Source organism: Pyrus communis, chromosome 9 (assembly GCF_963583255.1).
Source record: "Pyrus communis chromosome 9, drPyrComm1.1, whole genome shotgun sequence".
NCBI lineage: Eukaryota > Viridiplantae > Streptophyta > Magnoliopsida > Rosales > Rosaceae > Pyrus > Pyrus communis.
The window spans coordinates 21,457,019-21,484,032 of NC_084811.1; the positions used below are offsets into that span (position 1 = coordinate 21,457,019).

Here is a 27,014-nt window from a genome sequence, read left to right on the forward strand (position 1 = left end):
GCCGATCTCAGATTTATTAATTGATGCCGCAGCTAATCATGAACTGCTATCTTTTATGGACGGTTATGCGGGTTACAACTAGATTTTCATCGCCGAAGCTGACGTCCACAAGACGGCTTTCCGTTGCCCGGGGGCACTTGGTACTTACGAATGGGTAGTCATGCCTTTCGGCCTCAAGAATGCCGGCGCCACATACCAACGAGCCATGAATATGATCTTCCACGACTTAATCGGTACAATCGTCGAAGTTTATATCGATGATGTGGTCGTAAAATCCAAACGTCGTCAAACACATTTGGACGACCTGAGGCAAGCGTTCCTTCGCATGCGCAAGAATAACCTCAAGATGAACCCGGCTAAGTGTGCTTTCGGTGTTTTGGCCGGTAATTTCTTAGGATTTTTGGTGCACCATCGCGGCATCGAGGTCGATGAAAATAAAGCCCGCGCCATCATCAGCGCCCCACCTCCGACGACAAAGAAACAGCTCCAGTCGTTACTCGGGCAGATAAATTTCCTCAGTCGTTTCATCGCCAATTCGGCCGGTAAGATGAAAGCATTCTCTACACTCCTTAAACTGAAGGAGTCCGACCGATTTGAATGGCGCGAAGAGCATCAAGCTGCATTTACGCAAATCAAGGTGGCCCTTTCCACCCCACCTGTGCTCGTTCCACCTTGTCGCAACAAACCCCTTAAATTGTACATTTCGGCAGCCGCTGAATCCATTGGGTGCCTCCTCGCACAAGATAACAACGTCGGACGCGAACAAGCTATCTTTTACCTTAGCCGAAACCTGAATTCACCGGAGCTCAATTATTCACCTGTCAAAAAACTTTGCTTAGCGTTGTTTTTTGCCGCATCCAAGCTTCGGCATTACATGCTCCCAAAAGTTACACAGGTTATCGCCCAAACAGACGTAATTCGTTACATGCTGACTTGGCCCATTGTCAATGGCCGAATCGGGAAATGGACGCTCGCCTTATCCGAGTTCAGCCTTCAGTATGTACCCCAAAAGGCCGTCAAGGGCCAAGCCCTCATCGATTTCCTGGCACAGCACCCATCCCCTTATGGTTTTGAGGGAGGCGACGTCGACATCGGTTTCGTCACCACACGCGATAACCATTGGACTATGCATTTTGATGGTTCCAGTACTTCGACCTCGGCAGGTGTCGGTATCGCAATTCAGTCGCCTGACCACTGCCGATGGTATTTTTCCCTCAAGTTAGATTTCAGCTGCACCAACAATCAGGCCGAGTATGAAGCCCTCATTATCGGCCTCCATGTTTTACACGATCTGCGGGCTCCCCGCGTTCTCGTCCTTGGTGATTCCGAACTTGTGATTAACCAACTGAACGGCGTGTTTCGTTGCATGAGTTGTACTTTAGCTCCCTATCACATGGTCGCCACCTACCTGGCCGAGTCATTCGAGCGAATCACATTTGAACACATTTCACGTATCCACAATACTGACGCCGATGAACTCGCCCAGATCGCCTCCGGAGCACAACTCATGGGGGGCAAACTAGGTCGAATTGTGGAAATTGCGAACACGGGTCAACGCTCGTACCCCGTTTTGATCAATCAGCAAACTCTCCAACGCGCGCACGTAACACGTACAAGGGTAATGTCGCTCCCATCCCTATTAGAACGAGGAGATCCCATAGAAGTATGTGTCGTCGAAGTAGAACCAGATGATTGGAGAAAGACGATGTTACGGTACCTCGATAACCCTAGTGGGAAACACGACCGAAGAACGAAGGTGCTTGCGACGAATTACGTGTCGTATCAAAATGAATTATATCGCAAGGGGGATGATGGTTTACTACTATTGTGCCTTGGCCCACACGAGGCTGCCCAAGCAATGGCCGAGGTACATGAAGGAATTTGCGGGGTACATCAGTCTGGACGAAAGATGTGCTGGTTGCTCCGACGACACGATATTTTTGGCCCAATATAATAAAGGATTGCATCGAATATACACGGAGATGCGTATCATGCCAAATTCATGGACCCGTGCAGAAAGCCCCGGCCGAATTACTACACTCGGTCACTAAACCATGGCCGTTCAGGGGTTGGGCAATGGATGTAATTGACAAAATCACGCCATCATTGGGGGCAGCGAAACACGGATGGATAATTGTAGCAACTGACTATTTCACTAAGTGGGTCGAGGCAAGGTCATACGCCGAATTAACTGCTAAAGAGGTATGCAACTTCGTAGAGGAGAATATTGTGACCAGATTCGGCGTGCCAGAAACGATCATAACTGATAATGGCACTATATTTACGACCGATAGGTTTAAGGAATACGCGGCAAGTTTGAATATCCGACTTGAGCAATCTACGCCGTACTACCCACAGGCAAACGGGCAGGCCGAGGCAAGCAATAAAGTGTTGATCAGCATCCTTGAAAAGATGGTAAAAGAGAAACCTGGTTTGTAGCATTTGAAGTTAAATGAAGCATTATGGGCATACCAAACTTCACCTCGGTCGGCCACTGGAACCACTCCTTACGCGTTAACTTATGGACACGACGCTATGTTACCAGTCGAGTTGAGTATAAGCTCGTTGCAAGTAATCGAGCAGAGTGTTTTGTACAGTATTGAATATAGTCAAGTGATGCGACAAGAGTTAGAAGACTTAGAAGAAAGTCGAATCGACGCGTGTAACTTATTAGTAGCACAAAAGAAAATTGCCGAGCGAGCGTATAATCAGCGTGTAAGACAAAAAACGTTCGGCGAAGGAGAATTGGTTTGGCAAACTGTGTTGCCCGTTGGGATTAAAGATCCCAGATTTGGTAAGTGGTCGCCAAATTGGGAAGGGCCATTCATCGTTCACAAAGTCCTCGGCAAGGGGGCATATCATCTAAGAGATCGGACGGGTTCAGTTCACAAATTGCCGATTAATGGAAAGTTTTTAAAGAAGTACTATCCAATTACATGGGAAATGCAAGAGTAAGACCATTGTATTGATAGCAAGACAACTATTGTATTGATAGCAAAACGACCATTGTATTGATAACAAAATCATTACAAGAAGAACAAATACAAATACAATGATTGAATTGCTAAGGGGTCGAGGGGAGGAAAGTCTCAAGGGCAGCTTTTAGCTCCAGCCACTTCGCTTCGCTCAAAATTATCTCAGCCTGCCGTGTCTTCTTGTTGCACTGCAGTTGCTGGATACGCCTTGCACCGGCAGCGAAAGCCGTCAGCCGACCCTTGTTGGCCTCAAAGTCTTTCTCCAGCTCGGAAGCAGCAGCCGACCTCTGCCGTTGAAGGTCAGAAATCTGACGTTGGAGGTCAGAGATCTGACAATCAAACTCGGTCAGCTTTGCTTTCTTCGCCTTGATTGCCTCCATCTCTACTAGGCCAACCTCATGCATAACCTTGGCCACTTTCAAATCATCTTTGGCTTGTAAGGCTCGCTCGAAGATGAGAAAGTGTTGCCGAGTCCGCTCCAGGAGATCGGTGAGGAACGAGATACCCTCCGGGCTCAGGTGACAACCGCTGGCGAGGTCATTGAGACACTCTCCAACAGAGTCAAGGCCCTTACACCGGAGAGCTTGGGAGGCAGTCAGAGACAAGACTTCGTGCAGCTTCACGAAGACTTCGGCGGGTGTGGCTCCCGCCGATTCGGCCGGAGCTGCAGAGGAGCCGGCCTCACCGGTCGTGCTCTGAAGAAGAGCGTCGAGCTCTACTTCCCACGATGGATGCACATAAAAGGAGAACTTTGTGAAGGAAAGTAAGACGTCGTGATATAGTGCATAAAGGAAAAGGGGATTGTTTTAGACCTGCCGAGAGGAGACTTCGGCCATGCCCTCTGGGTCATTGCTCGAACCCAGGGAGCTTAATGGCCGAGCCCAGTGCCTTAGACCGCTACGCAATTCACGCGGCCGATGGAGGTTATCTACATTTGATGGCCACGACGGCGGCCAGGAAATATAGACAACGCCCCTCAGCGCATAAAATTGCCGGTGAAATGAATGTTCGAGCACCTGACATTTAATAGTTTTTTTAAGAAAAACATGTGTCACGAAAAAATCAATACAAAAGAAACGAGACTTACAAAGGCCGAAGAGACTTCCTGTGGAGGAATGGGAGGGTCTTCATCCTGTGGATGGATCGGCGTTTCGGCCGTGGCCTCTGGATCGGCCATAGGCCTCTTGCCACGATCCGCCGCAGGAGAACGCGGTCGAGCGGTCGCCTCGACGACCGGAGGAGGATGAACGGGAGGGGAGTTGACTGGTCGACGGCGGCGTTGCAGCGGGACTTCGTCACTCTCGCTCTCGGCATCCTGAACAAAAAGAAAAAACATTTAGCATTACGACCAGAAACCTAAAGAAACAAGTGGAAGCAGAATTATACCTCCAAAACAACCGTTGGAGTCGAGGGTGCTTCGGCAGGAGCAGCCGGCGCCACGACCCGCTCCAAAGCTGGAGCGGGTGCGACGATTGGATCGGCCAAGGAGACGGCTGGAGGAATCGGGGTTGGAGATGCCGGGGCAGCCGGCACAGATGGAAAGCCGGCAGGAGCAGGCGTCCCAGTAGTGTCATTGGGGACGACATGAATTTCCCGGTCGCCCTTCTTCGCCAATTTCTTGACGCGTTTAGAAGGGCGAGGGGCCTCCTCCGCCGGCTCGGCCCCTCTGTGGGGGCGTTTGGTAGGGGACTGGCCGCTCGGTGACAAGGGTCCTCTTCGTGGGCACTTTCTTTGCCTTTGCCACTGCAGCGACCGTCCTCGACCTGCGGCCCCCTGAAGAACAAAGTAATTAATAACAAAAATGATGAATAAAAACAAAAAGAATTCAAGAACGGAAAGACTACCTTGGGCCGACTCCCTAGGTTGAGCCGAGGACGTTGACCTGGGAAGGTCGCCGAAGATCTTCCTCACCAGATCTTCGGCCGGGGCGCCGAAGAAGTCGCCGGTGTACTCCTCCCACCAGTCCCCAAAGGTGTCGGTTCCTAGCGATTCAGGAACTGTCGGTCGAATCCGAAACTTCCTGCACTTCTCTTGGAATTCCTGGTCCGACGTCTTGCATTCCCTTTCAGAGGAACCGGTAAGACGCCCCCGACTCAGGAGAGATCGAGAAGCAAGCAGGGGGACAGGGCAGCCTTGAAGATAGTCGAGCTGCCGGGCGACAAAATAGGGGTGGTAGACCTCCCAACTGGCTTGGCGGGCATCGCAACCAAGAGGAAGGTCGCGAGCCAGAACGAACGACCCCCAGCACTGACGGATGCCCGTATCCTCGGACTCGGCCCATGCTGCCGTAGGGAGCCTGAGCGAGGAAGGGTACTCCTGGCGCCGGCATACCAGGAACTCGTCATCCGAGAGGACGTCGAGGCTGAGGAAGTGTCTGAAGACCTCATCGGCTGGGTGAGGAGGCGCCGGTCGAGAGGCTAGTTGAAGGCCGAGGGCGGCCGTTCGCTGGAAGGCAGGAACCTCCGATCGAAGGGTGGAGAAATAAACCTGCAACCAGGAGTTGGAACACCCAGAGGGGTCCGTTCTGGTACGGGTCAATCTTGCCAATGGTCGCCTCGGCCAGGCAACGGTAGAGGTTGGCGAGTATAGCTGGACTGAGCGCCAGCGAGCGACCATTAACCAGTGCTTGGGCCACCGACATATTCTCCACCAGGCATTTGTTTGACCTGGTACAACAGATGAATTTGTTGTACCAGTAGAAGAGGAAGGCCTCGTGCTCTCCCTTCCTAAGGCCTTCTTCGCCTCGGCCGGCGAAATGAAGGATGAGAGTATTGTAGTTGAAGAAGTTCTTGTGAAGCTTCTGAACTTCTTCCATTGAGGGCTCCCGATCGTCCCGGCTTAGCGTTTCAACGGCCCTTTCGTCGAATAGTGCCTTCAGGTCGAGAGGAGAAGGGTATCCAGAAAGGGCGGCGTCAATAGGAAGGCCGGTCGGGGAAGTCCCAAGGATGGCCGAGACGTCGAGGACTGTGGGGCCGAGAGGGCCGAAGGGTAGGATCATGGTGTTGGTGGCCGAACACCATAAGCTCAGGGCCGCCATAAGCAGCTCCTTATCCATGGCAATCTCCATGGTCGATAGAACGATGACATCATAGATGCCGAGAGCCTTCCATTCCTCGCCGAAGAATACTCTCATTCGATCAACCCAGGCAGCCCAGGCCGTGGTGGTCGAGGGCCAGGCTCCCTGAGGCCGCGCCAAAATCCACTTTGACCAATCATACCCCTGCAGCAGGGGTGTTAAACACTGCTCCTTGAGCAGGTTAGTGACAGACGACGGCACTGCGTCTCTGAAGAGGGGACCCAGAATCTGGTGGGTGGTGGCCATGTCATTTTCAAATCGCAGCGTCTTAACGGCGCTCCGATCGATGAAGTCTTTACACTTGTTGACTTCATCGGAAAGTTTCGAGATAAAGGAGGCCATTGGAAGAGATGATAGGAGATAGTTTGGAAGAAGAAGAGATTGCAGAGGGGAAAACTGGAGAAGAAATCGCAGAAGGAAGAACTGAAAGGATTTTTGCTTAAACGAACAAGTATGATAAAATTGGGATTTTGGAGTTTCTGAAAGCGTAAGATGCGAATGGCAGAAATGTGGGTATTTATAGGCTTTTCAGAATGAAGATCAAACGTCTGGAATTCGAAAAGCACTGGTTCAAGTTGGGGGGAAATTTAACCGGGAAAGCCTAATCATTTCGGATATTTTAGGAACCTGCGAAGAGGGGATCGAGGAGTCGAAAATCCAAGACGCACGATTGCGTGCGGCGTCAGTTTTAATGCATTAATGAGGATAAACGTTTCAGTTAGTGCACGGTTTCGAGGCCCATGAGTGAGTTTTAAAAAGCAGCAGCGGAGAAACAACACGTGGCCACGCGTTGGGGGCAACGAAGAAAGTGCAATCATGTCTCATAAATGCGCAGGAATAACGGTCATTAGGGAAGTAAAGTCCAAAAAAGCAATAAACGTTTTCGCTTCTTCGAGGCCGAGGCCCGACCAAGAGTTAACAGTCGGCGACCTCAGAAGCGAGGAGGCAATGTTTGGGCCCAAAATATTATTGTTGGGCCGAGCAGCAAGATGCACTCGGCCTAAGGGGATGATAAATACTATGGGCCGAATAATAACTCCCGGGCAAGCTGGCAGGGTTGGCCAAATCCTATCCCAAGTAGTTCGGATGAATAGAAAAGGTCGAAGAAATCCTAGTGCGACCAGGATTCTCGATCGGCAAGGAATGAAGTCCCGAAAAGAAGGAAAATTCAGAATCCCAGTGGGAGTAGGTTTATTCAAGTTAGAGTCGAAATGGGACAAGGACTCCCAATCTAAATCGGAATTGGTTTCAAGGAATGGGGTACTATAAATACAAGAAGTCATGCAACAGAAAAGGCCCTTCAAATCAGCATACAATTGCCCTGCGCAAAACCTCTCAAACACCTTGAGATTTTTCCTTTTCTTTTTCCTGCCGACACACCTTCAGTTTGGATAAACAGCACTGTGGAAGCACCCAGCGAGCACCTTCAGTTTGGATAAACAGCACTGCTACCGCAGAATCAGCCGACCGAGAAGCACCTTCAGTTTGGATAAACAGCACTGCGTCGAGGTCGACCGGTTATCTATCTAAGTCTCGGCCGAGAAAGGTTTTCGAACCTTTGTTGGCAGAGGTCACCTTGCTAGCCTTCTCGGCATAGTTAGGTGTTACGAATTGCATTGCTCGGCGTACTGGACGCCGAGTGGTTTTATGATTGGATACTCGCAAGTGAGTTTCAGGGTTCGGCATTCCGACGGTCGAACTACGTTCACCATCAAGACATACATCACGTTTGAGTACCTGTGCCCATATAGTTTGGTCTCGATTCGACGTGCTTATACTCTTACGAATATAATCACAGTGACCGAATCGGGCTCCGACGATTTGTGAACTCCGCAGAATTAGCAGCCTTGTCTTCAGGCTGTAGAACCCAGAGATCGAGAACGTTCCTTCCTCGGTCGCAATCGCAAGATAGAGAAGTCAACGACGCGCCCAAAGCGACATCAACAAATTTTACTCCTCGGCCATGCTCGGCCGACGAGTTGGCACGCCCCGCATCCGACCGAAGGACATAGTTAGCTTATTAGTTACTCGGCCTGCGCGCCACGTAGGTTTTGTAATTTTTAGAGTCAACAGTACTGGGAGAAAAACATTGATGATTTTATTTTGATTTTATCTTTTAAACTAAAGGTTATTAATGTTGTACCCTTAATATATTATCTTTTTAAAAGGAAAATTAATGAAACATGCTTGAAAAGTTTTAGTTTTAATAAAAAAAAATCATGTTATAAATTTTGTTTAATGATTAGTATAAGGCCCATATTAAAGTAGTCCAACTAAAAATAGCCTAACTATAATAAATTATGATTTGTCAATTTTACCCCTAACTTTTTTAAGTTGAGTTCCAGATTTTTGCCGTTAATCGAGTTCATCGTTGTTTTGCAGACCTTCTTCTTTTTCTTTGAAACAAAAATATAGATCCCCATGCTATTTAATTTATATTTTGTATTATTTCCTTGAAACATGATCGTCGTTATTATTCATAAAGTATTCGAGGTACTGTTTTTCAAATTTTCTTCGTTAGTAGAGTTCATCGTTTGTTTCTTTAGAAAATAAATTTGAGATCTCCATGTTATTCAATAATAATGACGGGTCATTGTTTTTGGACTGTAAAAATAAACTGTTTTTGGATTTTAAGTAACACTGTTTCTGGAATCTAAGTCACTGTTTATGAAATCTAAGTTACTGTTTCTGGAATCTAAGTCACTGTTTATGGATTCAAATGAAATAGACACACTGTTTCTTAAATGTAAGCTAGAAAAGAAATAGTAAAATTCATTGTATTTGGATTCAAAGCAAAATAAGCATCATGCTTCTTAAATATAATCAACTGATGCATGAAAGAAAAGAAACAATCAAAGGTTAAAACATAGACTGTTTCTTAAATATAATCAACTGAAGTATGAAAGAAAATAAACAATCAAAGATTAAAAGATAAACTGTTTCTGGAATTTAAGTCACTGTTTCTGAATTTTGGTTCTTTTCTTTCCAGATACAGTGTTTGTTTGTGCATAGAAAAAACAAAAATTGTATCTGATTTTTTTTTTTTCCAGAAACAATGTTATGTTTTGTGTTCTCCAGAAACAGTTTTATGTTTTGGTTCTTTTCTTTTTCCTATTTATAGACGCCTGATATGTATGTACATCACCGGGACCGTAGGTCCTTATTGGATTTGATTGGAATAAAATAAAAACACTGTAAATTGTTCGTGGTGCAGATAAGAGGATGAGGATGAGGACAATGACGAGGAAGATGAAGATAAGGACACGAAAAAGATAAACAATAATTTTAGATGGTTTTTTATTAAACTTTGAGCCATTTTGGTTAAATAACATTTTAGGATGGTTTTTGATTAAATATTTGTTGACCCAAGCCCTTTTCATTAAAGCTCCCTTTTATTTATTGTAATTATTCTATTTTTATTTATTTATTTGGGAAATGTAAACATACTTTTAGAAAAGAATTAGGAAAAAGAAAAGAAACTAAAACGTACTATACTCCAAATATGATTGAGATGATATGTCTTTTATGATCTTAGTCCTTATAAAAATAAATAAAAATCACTTAAGATGAAATGATTTTATTTATTTATTTGGAAAATGATTTTCACCATCTTTTTTTAGCTTCTTATGCACACAATCCTGTTTAATCATGTTTCTTGTTTTCATTTGATTCATTTAATTTAATGGTCAAAAATAAAGAAGGGTTTGAATTAACTTAAATGTGATGTGTGAAAGTTAGCTTCCTATATTTTTTTGTTACAATGGAAGGATTCAAACTCTGAATTTGACCTCTCATGCCTATCACCTTACTTCTCACACCACTAAACCTGAAGTGAAAATAATAATCAAATAATATAATTGGAAAAGAAAATTGATTTATATTATATCATTACCAGAAACTACCATTTTGTTTGACGAAAGTATGGTTGACGAAACAAATTTGGTTGGGCAAAGTACCAGACGAAATAAAATAATTCGTTGGGCAAAAGTAGTTAATGGTTTGGTTTTTTCAGAGACTTTAGGCAACAAAAATATTCGATGGGCAAGGTGAGTATGTCAGGCAAAAGATTTCACCTCAAGGTAACTTTGCCAAACGAAAAGGTTCATTTGCTAAAGTGAAAGTATGTGTTGGGAAAAGATATATTTTATGGTTTAGGGTTTACAGTTTGTCGAGCAAAGTGAAGATTTCATTAGGCAAATGTGAAATTGGTACTAGACGAAATATCCTGCAAATAAAAATTAAGCTTTGCACAGTGGACTAGTCAAATGAGCTAGTCAACTTTGTGCAACGTTGTCTTACACGAGATGAACTCCTTTGGTTTTCACGAAGTGGTAGCTTCTCCTAAGCTTATCACCTTGTGGCACCGATATCAACTCAAATCACGAAATGATATGATGTTATGATATGCATATAAAATCTGGATTCAACAACCAGTCAGTTTCTCTAGTCAAGCAGTTGAAAGAAGAAACTGATGAGAATCCAAGACGGGTCAGTTTAAAGATTTGAAACTTAAAGAACTTAACCATAAAAAAAAAATAAAACCAAGAAGAACAATGCAACCCTATTCTACAATGAGTGGGTGTTTAATGCATGAACATGATTTTGTGGTTAGGGTTTATAATGAAAAACACAAGTGGCAACCCAAGGTTTTAAAACACTCTTTGAAAGTGTAAATTTTCCTAGCCAAAACAAATGAGCAAATAAGAAGATTTTAAACAAGCATTTACAGAGAAGGATTTATAAATATTTCAAAGAAGAATATTACCCAGAAAAATGTTTGATGCTCTTAGGGAGATCTAAGATAGAGTGGAAAAACCCTCTCAAAATTATAAACTTTCTCTCCGAAGAGGAAATGAAATCCTCTAACCCTATTAAAACAAAACCTTTGATTGCTGCAAACAAGGCACAAAGAGACACTTGTCAAATGTACAAGCAACTTGAGCAGATCAATGGTGAAAAGCTCAATCCCATCTAAAAGGTGTCAGTTAGCCTATGTGGGTTGTCTTAAATTGTGTGCCCAGATAGCTGGACAATAGCGAGAAATTCTAACTAGACAAGGTCGTTGGTCGAAATGCATCAGTAAGTTAAACATGAAATCCATATACATGAACAAACCTTTTGAGGTGAAATATGCCATATCACATTTACTCTAGCAGCAACAACCTATAATCAGAGTATATCCTAAAGCTAGATTGAGCATGTGTGAGGTTCAATTACAATATTTGACAAGGAAAGCCAAACCTAAAAATCTTGACTTCACAATCTCCCCATTTGTCTTTCTTTGACAAAATACCCGAAGCCTATAACTAATTTTACTCAAAACCCACACTCAAGAGAACATCAATCTACAGAAGAAGACCAAGGAACAACTCTTGACAAGAACAAGTGAAATTTATCATGGGTAAAAGGCTTGCAAAGGTAAGAAACACAAATTTTACTCCCCCATTTTTTCATGGTAAGGCAAAAGGCAATGTCCAAATAGGCAGTAAATAACATAACAAAGAGGCATGAGTAGCAGAAGCACAACGGATCACAATTAGCAATAAATCATATAAGCATGCTCAAGCACAATTGAAACGTCAATACAACTAGCAACAAGTAAGCGCATGTAAATGAACCAACTCCCCACCAAGGATGCATGCGATATAAATGAACTTCCCCAGAAATGATTTTCTTCATGCAAACAACTCCTAAGTAAAGCACAAGTGATGCAACTTGTAACACAAAGTCCTAAAAAAGAAAACTACTCCTTAAAAATTAGTGCTCACCTAAACAATTCACTCCCCCATAAGCAATACTCCAATGCCTTTCAAGCTAGAACACAGGAGATGAACATAACATCATAACTCCTTAGAATGAAACTTGTTCTTGAAGACATGGTCATCCAACCCAAACTAACTGAAGATATCTTCTTCCAAATTATGGATAGAAGCTGCAGTAGTAATAGAGGTGCAAAATTCAAAGCATACAACCTTTAGGGTTTTGATGAATAGACCAGAACCATGGATAACTCAAAGGAATGGTGGAGATGAAGTAGATAATTGAAACTTGACAAGAGAGAAGCACAAAAGAATAGAGTTAGGAAATGAATTTAGTACACACAATAAATAAATAAATAAAATATCATACTCCCTCATAACATGAGTTCTCAACAAAATACTATACTCCCCCAAAATGAGTGCTCTCATAAGGCAACATGACTCCCCCATAATACCCATATGTGAAATGGACAACAAGACATAATATCAACACAAAGTGATATAATGATGCATAAGTGCACTTAGGAGATACTTAGACTTAGTTGTGTCAACATAAGTGATGACAAGATAATTATATGGTGAAAACCTGAGATGTGACTGAGATGATTCCATATCAAAAAAAAAAAAAAAAACAGAATATTACTTGCAAATTGACAATCCCAGATGACCTAAGTAACCCTAAAAATTTTCACTCTTTCGACGAGAACCAATTACTCGGCATAAAAGGAAACATGTCCATTTAAAAATGGTTTTGTGCAATAGCACATAACAATGTACTCAAGCAATTTGGACACACACAACAAAAAAAAAAAATGAGATCAAAGAAGATATGCATAATCTCAGCACCAATAAACTACAGCTAATGAGACAATCCACATGGGAATTGAAACACGAAGTAGTTTTAATATCTATGCTTCCAAGGTGATTAGCAATACAAGAACTTTAAGAAATAGACATGCAGTGTAACTCTCAAATGACAAATCTTCAAAGGCATAATGAACAGTAAGCATAGATTAACACAAGCTCATAATGCAATAATGATGTGTCAAGGTATAGCGAAAAGGACATATGATAGCGTTCTTGAAATCATAGCTCCATGCCACTAGGCCCAAGGTTAATTCAAAGACTAACCAAACTTTTAATAATTTATTAAGCTTAAGAAACAACACTTCCTTCATAATATGAACAAAGGACAAGACTCGCAAAAAGCAAAACACAAGCCTTGAAAGAAAGTGAACTTTGGTGTGGGACTTTGAGTGAGGCACCAATTTGAGATATGCCAGGGCCAATTGAATGAAGGTGAGTATTTATGAGACACCATTTGATTTTTTAGAAGTTCGAATCCATGACCTGTAGAAGGGATCTTGAAGCACAACTTCATGACATTGCATGGAAGGCCAAATTAATGGGATTTTCCCATTTTTTATGATATATGATTTCTTTTCGAAGACACCCCTCTCATACAACAGTCCAATTTTAATTTTTAATTTGGTTTGGGAGATGACAAAAAGAAAAAGAGAAATGACACATGATTCAGATTATGGAATAAGTAAAGTCACTACAACTTAATCAGGACCAAAGTAAACTTAGCCCTCAAATCAACACAAGGTTTTGTAAGGTAAGAAAAATAATTTTTCAGAGGCTATCTGTGGTAAGGAGAACCTTTGACATCGCAGTGGAAAAATTATCCAAGGGTTAATCCACAAAATACTAAAAATATATGACAATATTATCTGATGAGTCAACTAACAAAGTAGAAACATGCATAGAAACTGGACATACTAGAAAAACTTGGAAGCTTAGCTATTCAATCTATTTAATTTAGCACAAAGACAATTAGCTATTTTTTAGTTGGCACAAAGATTAAAATAAGAAATTTACCCTTCATGAGATCTCTAATGAAGTGATGTCACATGTCAATATGTTTGGTTTTTGAGTGTTGAACATGGTTCTTCGAAATGTCAATCACACATCTGTTGACACAAAAATAATAGATTGTAGGATCTCCAAAACTATACAATTTTATAGACATAGAGCACTTGGAGTTTGTCACACCATTAGAATTGCTAGAATCCTTAAAACCATTTGGTGAATCAATGTTGACTTCTTCATTGAGGTGACCATTAGGAAAAATAGTTTTGCCACCCATTTTAAAAAATTTGAACTTCAACTTACATGTAATGGCACAAAGGAAACTTACAGATTCAAGTTATGCAACAAAAGCGAAGATTTCAGTAATGTTAATACCTTCAAGTTGAGAGTTACCTTGAGTAACAAGTTTGGGCATATTTCTTTTTACATTCCCTGACACAATAGACTTGTTGATGTATATCCATTTAGTGCCAATAATATTGATGATTGATGAACGATTGGCTCCAAGTGACCATACAACAATTCTTTCAAGATGATTTGGCTTTTCTTGAACAGCTGAGATCCATTTCTCCAGTCAACACATCTTTGATGTACTTTAGCTTAGATTGGGAAACAAACCACACATGATAAGTCCTGATTCTGACTGGAGCAGGAGAACTAGACATAGATTCATTCGGTGTAACTTTGTCAAAAGACTTCTTGCTTCTTGTCAAAAGACTTTTTTTTTTTTTTTTTGTGATTGAAACTTTGGATTTTTCGAAGAGTCTCCATTCCTTTTGACGTCTCTTCCCTTGTTCTTGAGAGACCTTTTGAATTTTTTAATAAACAAAGCCAAATCTTCTTTAGGAGATAGATATTTTGATCTCACATTAGCTTTAGTTTTTTTGAACCCCTTGGAAAACAACATCCTTCCTCTTTTTCTGATCTACGTCTTCCATATCAAGAGTAAGAGTATCAAAGGCAATCAAACCATGAGCATCCAAAAAGATTTGAAACTTCTCACTCCAAACAACGTAATCCAACAAATCAGCCATGATCCATAATGAGATTCCACCCAATACCAGTAACTCCCAGAGATCACTCTATGTATATTTAGAGCAAGGCTCTGATACCAATTTAAATTGATACCATGCGAAATATCCAGCAAATAAAAATTAAACTTCGCACAGTAGACTAGTCAAATGAGCTAGTCAACTTTGTGCAATCCTGCCTTACACGAGATGAACTCATTCAGTCCTCATGAAGTGGCAGCTCCTCCTGAACTCATCACCTTGTGCAACCGATATCAACTTAAATCACGAAATGATATGATGTTATGATATGCATATAAAATCTAGATTCAACAATTAATCAGTTTCTCTAGTTAAACAGTTGAAAGAAGAAACTGATGAGAATCCAAAACAGGTCAGTATAAAGATTTGAAACTTAAAGAACTTGACCACGAAAATAAAAATAAAACCAAGAAGAACAATGCAACTCTATTCTACAATGAGTGGGTGTTTAATACATGAACATGGTTTTGTGGTTAATATTTCTAATGAAGAACACAAGAGGCAACCCTAGGTTTTAAAACACTCTTTGAAAATGTAAAATTTCCTAGCCAAAACAAATGAGCAAATAAGAAGATTTTAAACAAGATTTTATAGAGAAGGATTTATAAATATTCAAAGAAAAATATTACCTAGAAAAATGCTTGATGCTCCTAGGGAGATCTGAGATAGTGAGGAAAACTAACCCTTCTCAAAATTATAAACTTTCTCTCCAAAGAGGAAATGAAATCATCTAACACTATTAAAACAAAACCTTTGCTTGTTGCAAACAAGGTACAAAGAGCCACTTGTTAAATGTACAAACAATCTGAGCAGATCAATGATGAAAAGCTCAATTCTATCTAAAAGGTGTCAGTCACCCCATACGGGCATACCCAGCTAGCTGGACAATAGCGAGAAATTTTGACGAGACAAGGTCACTGGTCGAAATGCTTCAGTAAGTTAAACATGTAAGGCATATTCATGAACAAACTTTTTGAGGTGAAATGTGCCACATCATATTTACTCCACCACCAACAGCCCATAATCAAAGTATATCCTAAAGTTAGATTGAGCATGTGTGAGGTTCAATTACAATATTTGACAAGAAAAACCAAACCTAAAAGTCTTGACTTCACAAAATGTGAGGGACATTTTAACATATTTGATTCCTTTGGTGATTTTCGCAGTCTGCCAAATGCATTTCAACAATCTATCTGTTAATGTAGTTGGTATATACTATGAGATGACATATGCTAAAAATCACCCACATATATAAGTTTCACGTATTAGGTAATGAGATGAAGTCTTTTGATTGTTAGAAATGTACCATCACGATTTAAAAATTATTTTAGCTCTGATTTAGATGATTTTTTACATCTACACTCCTCGACCTTAGAAAAATATGATGAATGGATTCGAGTGGTTACTACAAAATCTTACGTTCTACTTTATAAAAGTATAAAATAAACTCTAATTGTTTGTTGAAATTATTGTTTTGATAGGATATGCAATCTACGTAATTAATTTTCACGATCCAACCATCAAATTTGTTTGAATATAGTACGATATCACATACGCCAAAAATCACCAAAAAGAAACTTTCAAGAACGGGATGAAATTTTTGACGGTTACAAACATATCATCACAATTTAATGGCTATATCACCTTTGATTTTGATGATTTTTTGCAATGATGCTAATTGAGGGTTAAACTACACACTGAATTGAAATGATCATCAAATTTGATAATCTTTTAACCGTTTGAAAATAAAAATAAAAATAGGGAAAATTTTGAATTTTTTGTACCAATTTCGTCCGGCAAACTTACCTCATTTCATCGGGCAACAATACTAAATTTTTCAAGAAACCTTTCAATTTCCTCCCACTTTTTTCCCAGAAGAATAAAATTTTCCCCCATATTAAAGGGTTTACCTGACAAACTGTTGTAAAATTCGTGGAGCAAAAATGTTTTCCCACCACTTTTTTGCCAAAAATTAAAGTGAGTGGACATTTCTATGCAATCTTTGCCTGACAAATTAGTCATTTTTTCCGACAAAAAAAAAAGTTCATAATACACGCCTCACATTTTTTACGTTTGCTTGACAAATATTTAGGTTTGCCAGTTGCATGGGTTTGTCAGGCAAAGGGCCTGAGGTTTCTCTTACTCGCCATCTGCAAGTTCTCATCCCCTCTCAGGTCTCTCTTACAAAGAAAGCTAGCATGATTTGCTTGGATCCCAAGTCAACTTCCAAGGGTAGTATCCCAAAAGTTCTGGTAATGGCTCCAGAGAAACTGGAAACTGTTAAGTCAATAGGAATAAGATCGTCTTCATTTCTTCCTAACTTCTCCATTTGTTTCAATGGTATTATGTTGACCATAACTCCTCAATCAATTAGAACCCTTTTGAACGGTACTCCATCAAGATGAGCAGTTACGTATATAGGCTTGAGATGGTTAGCTAAGGATTTACTCGGGCGGCTGAAGATCATCCTATCAAAATACACTCTCTCAGGCTCATTCCTTGAGAGTTCGGGCAAACCTGTTTGGCTAGACTCTTATTTTCCTATTTCTTCAACATTAACATGTGTCATTATAAGTTCTGTTGCCAAGTAATCACCCTTCATTGTGGTAGGTTGATCAGGTGCAGTGTAAAACATGGCAGATAGTACATGTCATGTTTACATGGAAGTTGCTAGGTCCAGGTAAATCCTCATTCTTTCCTCTGATATGGTCTGTAAACTCATCTAACCGGGCTTATGCTTCTCTTAGAAGCATTAGTTCGGGCAGTTCTTCCTCCCTAGTTATAGTAAAGTTTGGCACTTGCCCTAGAATCTCACAAAGAGTTTCAAACAACAAAGGTAAGGGTATTTCTCTCTTAGGTGAAATAATCCCAAAACATATTGGTTCCAGATTCCATCTTGGGGTTGGCATCATTATTATATCTTTTTGAGCTCTCTTCAAGATTCCGTACTTTCCAGGATGAGGGTTTTGTGGCACATGATCCCCCTTTCCCTCAGTCTTGATATTGGCTTTTTCTACCTCCTTTTTGCTTCTCCATTGAAGTTGATTTCTTCCCTCATGAGACATTTTTTCAAACTTCCCATTTTCAGAGGTTTTTGATGTAGTAAGGACTTTTAGTGATTTCATATAGGCTTTGTGTTGCCTTTGGACTCTCCTGATCATCGAAGCTCTCATTTCCTTCACTAGTTTTCCATTCTTCCCTACTACATACCATTTTCACCCAAGTCGGGTATAATCTTTCTTAGTGACTGGGGATATTAGGTTCATTCTTCTTCCTTTCATTCTAATATCATTTTAACTTGGTTGGGGCCTTACATCCATCCATTTTGGCATTTTGGCCTCTCTATCATCCACTTCTTCTGAGGCTTCATAGTTTCTGAACACCTCGGACAACCTTTTTGGTTCAGAATCTCCTCCTAATCTTTGGAAAACATTTCTGGAAGTCTTTTTCTTAGCTGCCCGATTGATGCTTCTACGGGCTTCTTGCTCTTTTTTCTCTTTTCTTCTGATCAACTCTTGTTCAATAATAGGTCATGATGTTGGTACTTCTAGCTCGCATTCACATTGGCACTTGTTACACAACATCAGCCTTTTAACTATGGCTGCTTTAGGTTTCTCGAGCAACTTGATAACTCATTCTGTAGGTTTGTCAACTTGCCTCTTTTCTACTTTCACTTCCCAAGTAGTTTTTCCCTTTCCTTTCTCAGCCCAAGTCAGGTTGATCATGTTTATTGGGGCTTCTAGGAAAGGATCTGTGTCAATCATTATATTAGCCTAAGGTTTCTCCAACAACAACTTTCCCTTGACTATGAGGTCTTGTATCCAGTCTCTGAACTGGACATAATTAGTTATGGAATGATTGAAGGTTTAGTGCAGCTTGCAATACTTCTTTCCTCTTAATTCTTCAAGCTTAGGCATTTTTTTAGTGTTGTCGGGCACAATCACTCTTGCCTCTTCATAGATTTCCAAGGCCTTGGTTAAATCAAAAGAATAACTCTGGAATTTAGGGGGCTTCATAAGGACAAATCCACCATCATTCATCACCACTTTCTGATCCTTAATTGGCTGGACTAACCCTTTTGCCATTAAAGGTTTAAAGGGAATAGTCATCTCTGATGTACACATTTCAATTCCCTTTCCTCCATGACCATCACTTTCTTCTAGCTCTACTTCTTCAAACTCTACTTGGTGAATTGCAACTTTATTCTTGTAGAAAAGATGCATCTTGGATGAGTGCTTCACTTGTTGTTCTTCAATCAACAACTTCTTATACTTTGTGGCAGCAATTACCAACTATTGCAGCTCATTGAACTATACATCATAAAACTTTATTCTCAGAGGTGGCAACCTCAATGCCTTCTGAGCAATAGATATAAGTTGGGCATGGTTGATAGGGAATTGGCACCGCATCCTTGTCTTTCTAAACCTCATCATGAAGTCCTCTATAAACTCATGCTCATATTGCTTCACCTCAACTAGATCGTTGATAGTCATCTCAAGCTCCACCCTATAAAACTGTTCATGAAAAACCATCTTCATTTGCCCCCAGTTAGCAATAGAATTAAGGGCAACAAAGAGTACCACTGAGATGCGAGGCCAACCAATGAGTTCCCAAACAATCTTAACTTATAATTAGGCTTGTCTTCAAATGCCACGCAATGGTTGGAGAATTTGAAGATGTGATCTGTAGAGGACATACTACCATCATCCCCATTAAAAGTTGGGAACACGGGCATCTTGAAGTTGAGGGGAAAAGGATTTTACTCATCAATATACTCGAGGTAGGGTTTCTGGTAAGTGATGCTGAATAGCGGGTGGGCCTGGGGTTGAGCATTCTGGACCACCATTCTTTTTCACTCAGCTAACTCGTCTATAAGTTGCTGGTTGGCTGTATTATTATGTGCAGTGTAAGGAGGTTCCCACTTTGGGTTACCCTTATTGCTTGAGAAAGTCTTATTCTTTGGTTTAGGTTGTTTTCATCTGGCCTATCCTCCCTTATTAGCCAGTGGTGGTAGCCTATAAGGAAAAGGCTTGCCTGCAGTTGTGGACATAGCTTTTCCATTGGATTCTTCAACTTGTTGGTTCATTCCATACTTCTTTTTGTCTTGCCCGGCCTGCCCCCTACTATCTAGTGAAGATAATAGTGGGTACGGCAAAATTGTCTCCAGGACTTCTTCTAGAATTAGCTGGCTAGCCCTAGGCCCTACTTTCTTCTTTCCTCTTTCTTTCTCTTCCTCGAGTAAGAGAAATAGAGGAATAGCTGGTTCCTTCTCAAGGCTTGCCTTTCTCATCATTTCTCAAGCATAACTGTCTTTCGGAGTAGAATACTCCAGATCTAATCTTCTCTACAAACTTCCTGTTAAGGAACAGAGTCTGCTCACCTCTCCTCTAGTCTCCAGAGAGATATTCTCCATACTTTTCAATACTTGCACCATGGTGGCTTGTAAGTTTTCATTGGTCACCTTTCTTTCTGACTTCTTAGATGAAGTCGACCTTCCCAAAACGGTTGGTCCTCGTAGGGATGGGAAATCATCTAGATGATCTATCATTTCTGATCTTGGTAAACATTAGGGTGGCTCGTATTCTGTATAGGTTGGCTCATTCCTCTTTCTTCTTAGCATACAAGACTAAATGAGTCCCACCAGGCACGCTAAAACTATGTTCGAGGAAAGATTTCTCTGGAAAATGCACCTTAGACCTCAGCACAGCTCCCCAAGGGATTGGCACTTTGGATGTGTATATTTGGTGATAAAGCTCTTACTTGCCTGGTGTTCTACAATAAGATCTTAAAGTTAGTTCTGAAATGTGCCTTTGTGAGGCCTTAGGTGTAGGCCTTGAGGCTCGCAATCAAAACTAACTAAATGCTTTATGTGTGCCACTGCTATCTCAGCATAGCAAATATAGAACAAGTATGTTTTAAGTCGATTACTTACGCCTCAAGTTACTCAAACTTCTTGTTATCAAAGGATTGTCACAGATGGGTTAAGTTTGTATTAAATTCTTTTTCTTGCCTTATAAACAAGGATTTTTAGTTCATGATCTTGTATGTTCGAATGGATGGAGTCCAGACCCCCTTAAGTCATTTGTTTGGTTCCAAATTGCTCTTAATGAAACATATACATTAAGTTAATCAGATCCAGATGCAAATGGAACTCTCAAAATAGAAAAATAGGTGGAAATAACTTGAAAACATGCTGAAGAATGCATTAAGCAATAGATCTACTAATTTAGAAAACAAACAAAGAGATTCGGGCAAGATTTCACCTTGTCTAGCAAGACTAAACCTCTTGCAGCCACTTCTCTTTGAGTTTACTGGGGTTGTATGCTAAAAAAGGGATGGATGGTATATAAGTTGACATGAGGTTATCGATACTACAACACTAAGGGAGATAGCAGAGTTTTATACTAGACAAAAGATAGCTTTTCTAAGGAACTATCACTAAAAGGACTGAATCTGGATTGATTTCAACTTTTGGATGCAAATATGGCTTGAGAGCAAAGTTTGTATGTTTGTTTGTTTGATTGGTTGAGTGTCCTTGTCTCTGTTGTCTCTTCTTCCTTTTATAGGCGATTTGGCCCAAGGTTCAGGACATTGCTCTTGTCCGAAAGCTCTTAGAGGGTAGTGAGTCATCAGATTTTTACTTATAATGCCACTGGAAAGTGTTTTTTGGCTAATAGTAATTTAGTCTCCATCATTTGTCACTTTAGTTATAGACATGTGGCTTGTGTCTTGGCTGAGAAGGCTTCAGTTTGCTTCTGGGTTCGATGCTGGGCTTCGGGCAAGTTTTCCTTTAATTTGGCATCCTTGAGCTTTTCTTCATTCAAGCCCAATATTCAAATATTAACCCAAACACAAATCCTTGCAAAGTCTCTCCCATTAATGTAGGATTAACTCTCAATAGGATCTACCACTTATTTCCACTCAGTATGTGTCTGGCTGCAGATAGATTAATTTGGAATTTTGACCCAAAATGCTTATTTTGTGTTAAGTGCGTATGGCTTGAATTTAAATGGTGCTTCTTCACGATCGTCAAGGACTATCGGTTTTATGGGAAGCAGTCGGCCGCCTGGGAGTTTCGTGTAAGTTCAAAGCCTGCTTATGGAAGATTTTGTTAGGACATCCTCCCTACCTGAACCAATTTGGTGAAAAGCGTGGTGGTGGACAATAGCTTCTTATTTTTCAGTTTCTCTCCAGAGTTGGCGTTACATCTGCTCAATAAATGTTCGTTTGCCAAAGGTGTCCTTTTATCATATTCTCTACAGATCAAGTCAGATGATTAACTTGTTATTATCATTCAAGATTGGTTGCTCAAGGTTGCTAGTTATCGGGTTAAAGGGATTTGGTGTTTCGATGATGTTACCCCACTCCATTTGGCGGCTCGATATTCTCTCTTATGGGAGGGCAAACGTGAAGAATCTGGAGTCCACCCTTGTCTCTTGTTCATAGGGATAATGTTGGTGGGTCTTTTTGAGCTGCAGATAAGCAGGAGGAGGGGGCATGCTGTTTGTTGGTGGTTGCATATGCACATTGTCTGTCTGATGTAGCATCCCCTGACGCAGAGTTCTTAGTTGCAAGAGAAGGGGTCCGAGTGGCTATAGAAAAATAGTACAGTAGCATTCATGTTGAGAGTGTCTCCATCAAGTTAGTCCAGACAGCCCGTAGTTGCGGGTGGATTACTCCCCCTTGAGTCCTGTCGTTGTGTACATCAAAGTTGAATTACACACCTTGTCATAAAAAAGAAAAGAAAAAGAAGGTTGAATTACGCTCTAGTTCACTAGTGCCCAGAATAGTCACATTCAACGTTCTGCTAATCTTATTCTCTAATCATGAGTCTTTTGGTTTGAATAACTCCAGAAATTGTTGGCGATGTTATTTTTTAGGGCTAGTTACATTTTACACACTCAAGGTTACAGTGATTTTTAAAAAAGAAAACTAATGAAAAAAACTTGAAAACTTTGAGTTTAAACGATAAGGACAAAATAAAGGGTAAGGTGAATAGTACAAAGATTGACTTTTTATTGTAAAAATGTGTTTTTTCGTTAAAGTGAACAATACCGTAGGTTTTTTGTTAAAACTCCCTCTTTAAAATGGGCCATGAGGTTTTAAGTTATTCACATTGTGCTTTAAGGCTTTGTAATTGTACCAATTTACACCTTTTGTCTATTTGAATACCTAATTCTCTATTAAATTGATGAGTTTTTGTCAATTTGGTACAAATTTGGCTTACGTGGCAACCTAATTACAGGTTACATGCTCACTATGTCATTAATTTAATGAAGACTCAAATAATTCGTTAGACAATAGGCATAAATTGATACAATTTTAAAACCTCAGGGTGTATATGAAAAAGTTAAAACCTCTTTGGCCAATTTAAAAAGCATCCCAAACCTAAACGGTGTAAATATATTTAGACCTATTTTTTACAACTGTAATTCACCCTAATATTCAATTAAATTGCTACTGTCTCCCAAAGAAACGAGTGGCCCTCTACCACAGTGGTGAACATGAGTGTTGCCTTTGGATAACAGTGTGGGTTCAAATCATATCGGCTTCCTAATATAACATCTAATCTAACAAATCTATCGTTTGACCAAAAAAAAAAAAAAAAAAAAAGAAAAAGAAAAAAACCATTAAATGGCCACCAACGGTATTATCCTAGATTCTACATATACTTTTGTGTACAAAATCAATCAAATAGAACTAGATTCCTTTTTAATCAAAATGAATTAGATTGGTTGTTGTTGTTGTTAATCATTTATTTTTGGGTTGTATTTTTTTTTTTTCAGGTTTAAAGTATATGACGTAATTGTTGATTTGAATTATCATTTAAATGTTAATTAACCTCAATATTTTATTACATATGTAAATTTAATCTAAATATTAGTCTACCTAGCATATTATCCTTTCTGTTTTTCCCTTGCCTTTACTACATCTTTCACTCTGTTGTACTACTTTAACAGCTCGGCTCTCCACCGTCCACTCCCTTCAGTCATCTTGTACTCTCTCTCTCTCTCTCTCTCTCTCTCTCTCTCTATAAGAGCAAGGTCACCCCAGCAAAAGTATTCCCCTACTCTTATACAGTAGTGTACTACCCCTTTTAATTAGCCATGGCTGACTACCCCTACTCATCAAATTTCTTCTCAGGTCTGTTAAAATTCAACCCTCTTCATCGTCGCCATGAACCACCACCTCAGCCGCCTCCTCATCCTTCACAACCTCCTCCTCCCTATGCTCACAACTTCTTCCTTAACCAAACCCACTCCTTTTACTTCCCCACCGACCAACAAAACCTTAACACTAGGCCTCCTTCCCCTCCTCTCATAGAAGCCCTCCCCCTCCTCAGCCGCCTGAGCCCAACCAACCAGCGCCACGATCCCGAAGATCAACAACAACAACATCTTCATGAAGATCATCACCACTTTAAAGATCAACAAGATGAGGAAGATGGTGACGGTGAAGACGATGAGAGTGTGACTGTTGCACTGCACATAGGGTTGCCAAACCCTAGCGCTTCTGAAATGGCTTCTGTGCTTTCTGCTGCAGCTAATTCTTCCTCGTCAGAGATGAGCAATGATTCTGAAGGGTACCCCATGACTTGCAGGCTGAACAAGGGTCAGTACTGGATCCCTACCCCTTCTCAGATTCTCATAGGTCCTACCCAGTTTTCTTGCCCTGTTTGCTACAAGACCTTCAACAGATACAACAACATGCAGGTAAATCTCAATTTCTTTAACCAATAATAGTTTAAAAGTAAATTATTCAAGAAAATTTCTTGATTCACCTGCAAAACCATGCCCCCAAAAGCCATTCTCCCTTTTCTCCTCTCTCTCTCTCTCTCTCTCTCTCTCTCTCTCTCTCTCTCTCTCTCTCTCTCACTTTCATTCTCCCCATATTTTTTGTTTTGGATCAGGTTTTTCTTCTCTCTTTGTTTTTGTTTTCCTTGCTTTATCCCCTCATAATTTAAGGACAAAAATCAGTCAAATAATGTGCTCAGCTTTTTCTTTTCTTTAATTTTTTTGCCTTAAGTATCATCCTATGCTTGGACGTATAAAGGGAAAAATTAGATTGGAGTCATTTTCTTTTAGATTTTTATATTTTCATATTTTACATTTAAAAAAAACTTTAAGTATCATCTTCTACCTTTTTTCTTATTGCATGGTTCTGGGAATTGGGGCTGAGTAAATCTTTCTGATTCAACTGAGGCTATGACCAGTACCTCCCCCTTTATGTGATTGAACAACACAGGCAATGTTCCTTATGCCCTTAGTACTTTGGAGTCTGCTCAAACATATACTGGCAGGAGCTGAAAAATCTTGCAGTGTTCGAAGGAGCCAGGTCATGACATTATTCCAGTAACAGATTAGTTTCTCTATGTGGACCTTCAGTCTGCAACAAAACAGTTTTTGGTCATCAAAAACCCCATACATAGTAATATCAAACTCTATATTATCTAATGAATTTTGACTGGCGCTGATGTTGGGGGGATGGGATGTGTGTTCTGCTCGCTTAATCCTTCATTACACGTTGTGGGTTTGTTTTCTTTTGAAAAAACAAACTCTATATCCACAAATTTTCAAACTCGTAAGTTTAGCATTTGTTTCTTTTTATTATTACTTAATAACAAACTAGTTAGGTAATAGGCAAAAACATGGAAATATAATAGCAGATTCATATCCCTCTAAAGTAATAAAACATCCACTATTTGTGTTCATTGTGACAATTAACTCTCCGAGAAATAGCATTTTCAGGGAGATCCTTGTGTTTGAATATATAACAAAGCCTAAAATTTTAATACCCAAACATTTGCACCTTTAATGAGCAGATTGTTACAATTTTTCTTTCATGTGTAGAACTGAAATTATGGATAACTAACACTCTCATAGTTAATCCTGGAATTCACCAACAACACACTAACTTATTAGAAGTCATATCACAGGATTAAATTCTGCAAGGGCAAGCAATTTAGTTATTTTTGTTTCTTTTAATTCATTTGTAGTGTATATTCGTGGTCAGTAATTCACCTGAGTACTAATTTTTCACTTCCCTAATTTTTTGGTCGTGATTCCTGTATACTTGTAGATGCATATGTGGGGGCATGGATCTCAATATAGAAAAGGGCCTGAATCTTTGAGAGGCACTCAACCAACAGGAATGCTTAGGCTTCCTTGCTATTGTTGCACACCAGGTTGCAGGAATAACATCGATCACCCAAGAGCAAAGCCGCTGAAAGACTTCAGAACACTTCAAACACATTACAAGAGGAAGCATGGAATCAAGCCTTTCATGTGTAGAAAATGTGGCAAGGCGTTTGCGGTGAAGGGGGATTGGAGAACCCATGAGAAGAATTGTGGCAAGCTTTGGTATTGCATTTGTGGCTCTGATTTTAAGCACAAGAGATCTCTTAAAGATCATATCAAGGCTTTTGGGAATGGGCATGCAGCTTATGGATTTAATGGCTTTGAAGAGGAAGATGAACCTGCTTCTGAAGTAGAGCAAGACAATGAGTCCATGCAGCAATAATAACTTGGAAGAAAATTAAGAACATTAATTAATTGTTAATGAGTCAAATATTAGTATATGAACTTAGAGAGGAAGACCTATTGACATAGCCATGGTTTTCTGAGTGAGAACTATATGTAAGCATATCATTTACTTGGAGAGCCACCTTTTTCTTCCTATATTTTTCTACTTTTTGGCACTGCTCTTATTTAGTTCTCTATCAGCATTATTGTAGGATCTAAATCACTTTCCATGTTAACTAGTAATTTCTGTGAGTCCATTGTCCTAACAATTAATGTTAATAGCTGCTTCATTTATAATTTTGTTCCTTATTGTATTTTTTTTTTTTTTTTTTTTTTGTTTGAGAGAACTGGTGTATTACATGTGTTGGATAAAGCTTCTTGTTCAACCCATTGTAACCTACATTTAAACTCTGCCCCTCCTCGTAACATGAATTAAACTAAGATATCTTTGTAAAAAAAAAAAAAAAAAAAAAAAATTTATGTCCTTATTGATGTGGTACAAATCTTTAACCATTTAACCACTACTTTAATTAGTGAACCTCATGATGAGAAACAATGTCAAAAAGTCGTCGGTTTGACTGGGAAACTATGTGAATATTTATACACACACACACACACACACACGCACTGAATGAACAACTAATAGTTAAACAGGTTTTTATTAAATTTTTAAATATCAGGTGTGCTCTCATAGCATTTTCGTTCGACTTATACATCATCTGCGTACATATCTATAAATGCATCTCCCTTGCCACGTA

The 27,014-nt window shown here is 40.2% G+C and overlaps 1 protein-coding gene across 1 annotated transcript; it reads left to right on the forward strand.

The window, feature by feature from the left end:
* The first annotated feature begins 23,784 nt into the window (after window positions 1–23,784).
* Window positions 23,785–26,464, forward strand: LOC137746304 (zinc finger protein WIP2-like). The gene is made up of 2 exons (XM_068486382.1): window positions 23,785–24,447; window positions 25,814–26,464. Exons 1-2 carry the CDS (start codon window positions 23,842–23,844, stop codon window positions 26,252–26,254), a joined length of 1,047 nt encoding a protein of 348 aa, XP_068342483.1. The 5' UTR covers window positions 23,785–23,841; the 3' UTR covers window positions 26,255–26,464.
* Window positions 26,465–27,014: the final 550 nt, after the last annotated feature.

What these genes read in the sequence shown, in the direction of transcription:
- LOC137746304 (XM_068486382.1), top strand. Translation starts at nt 23,842, where the DNA reads ATGGCTGACTACCCCTACTCATCAAATTTCTTCTCAGGTCTGTTAAAA. An exon ending in ACAGATACAACAACATGCAG is followed by an intron (nt 24,448 to 25,813) that starts GTAAATCTCAAT and finishes GTATACTTGTAG; the next exon opens with ATGCATATGTGGGGGCATGG.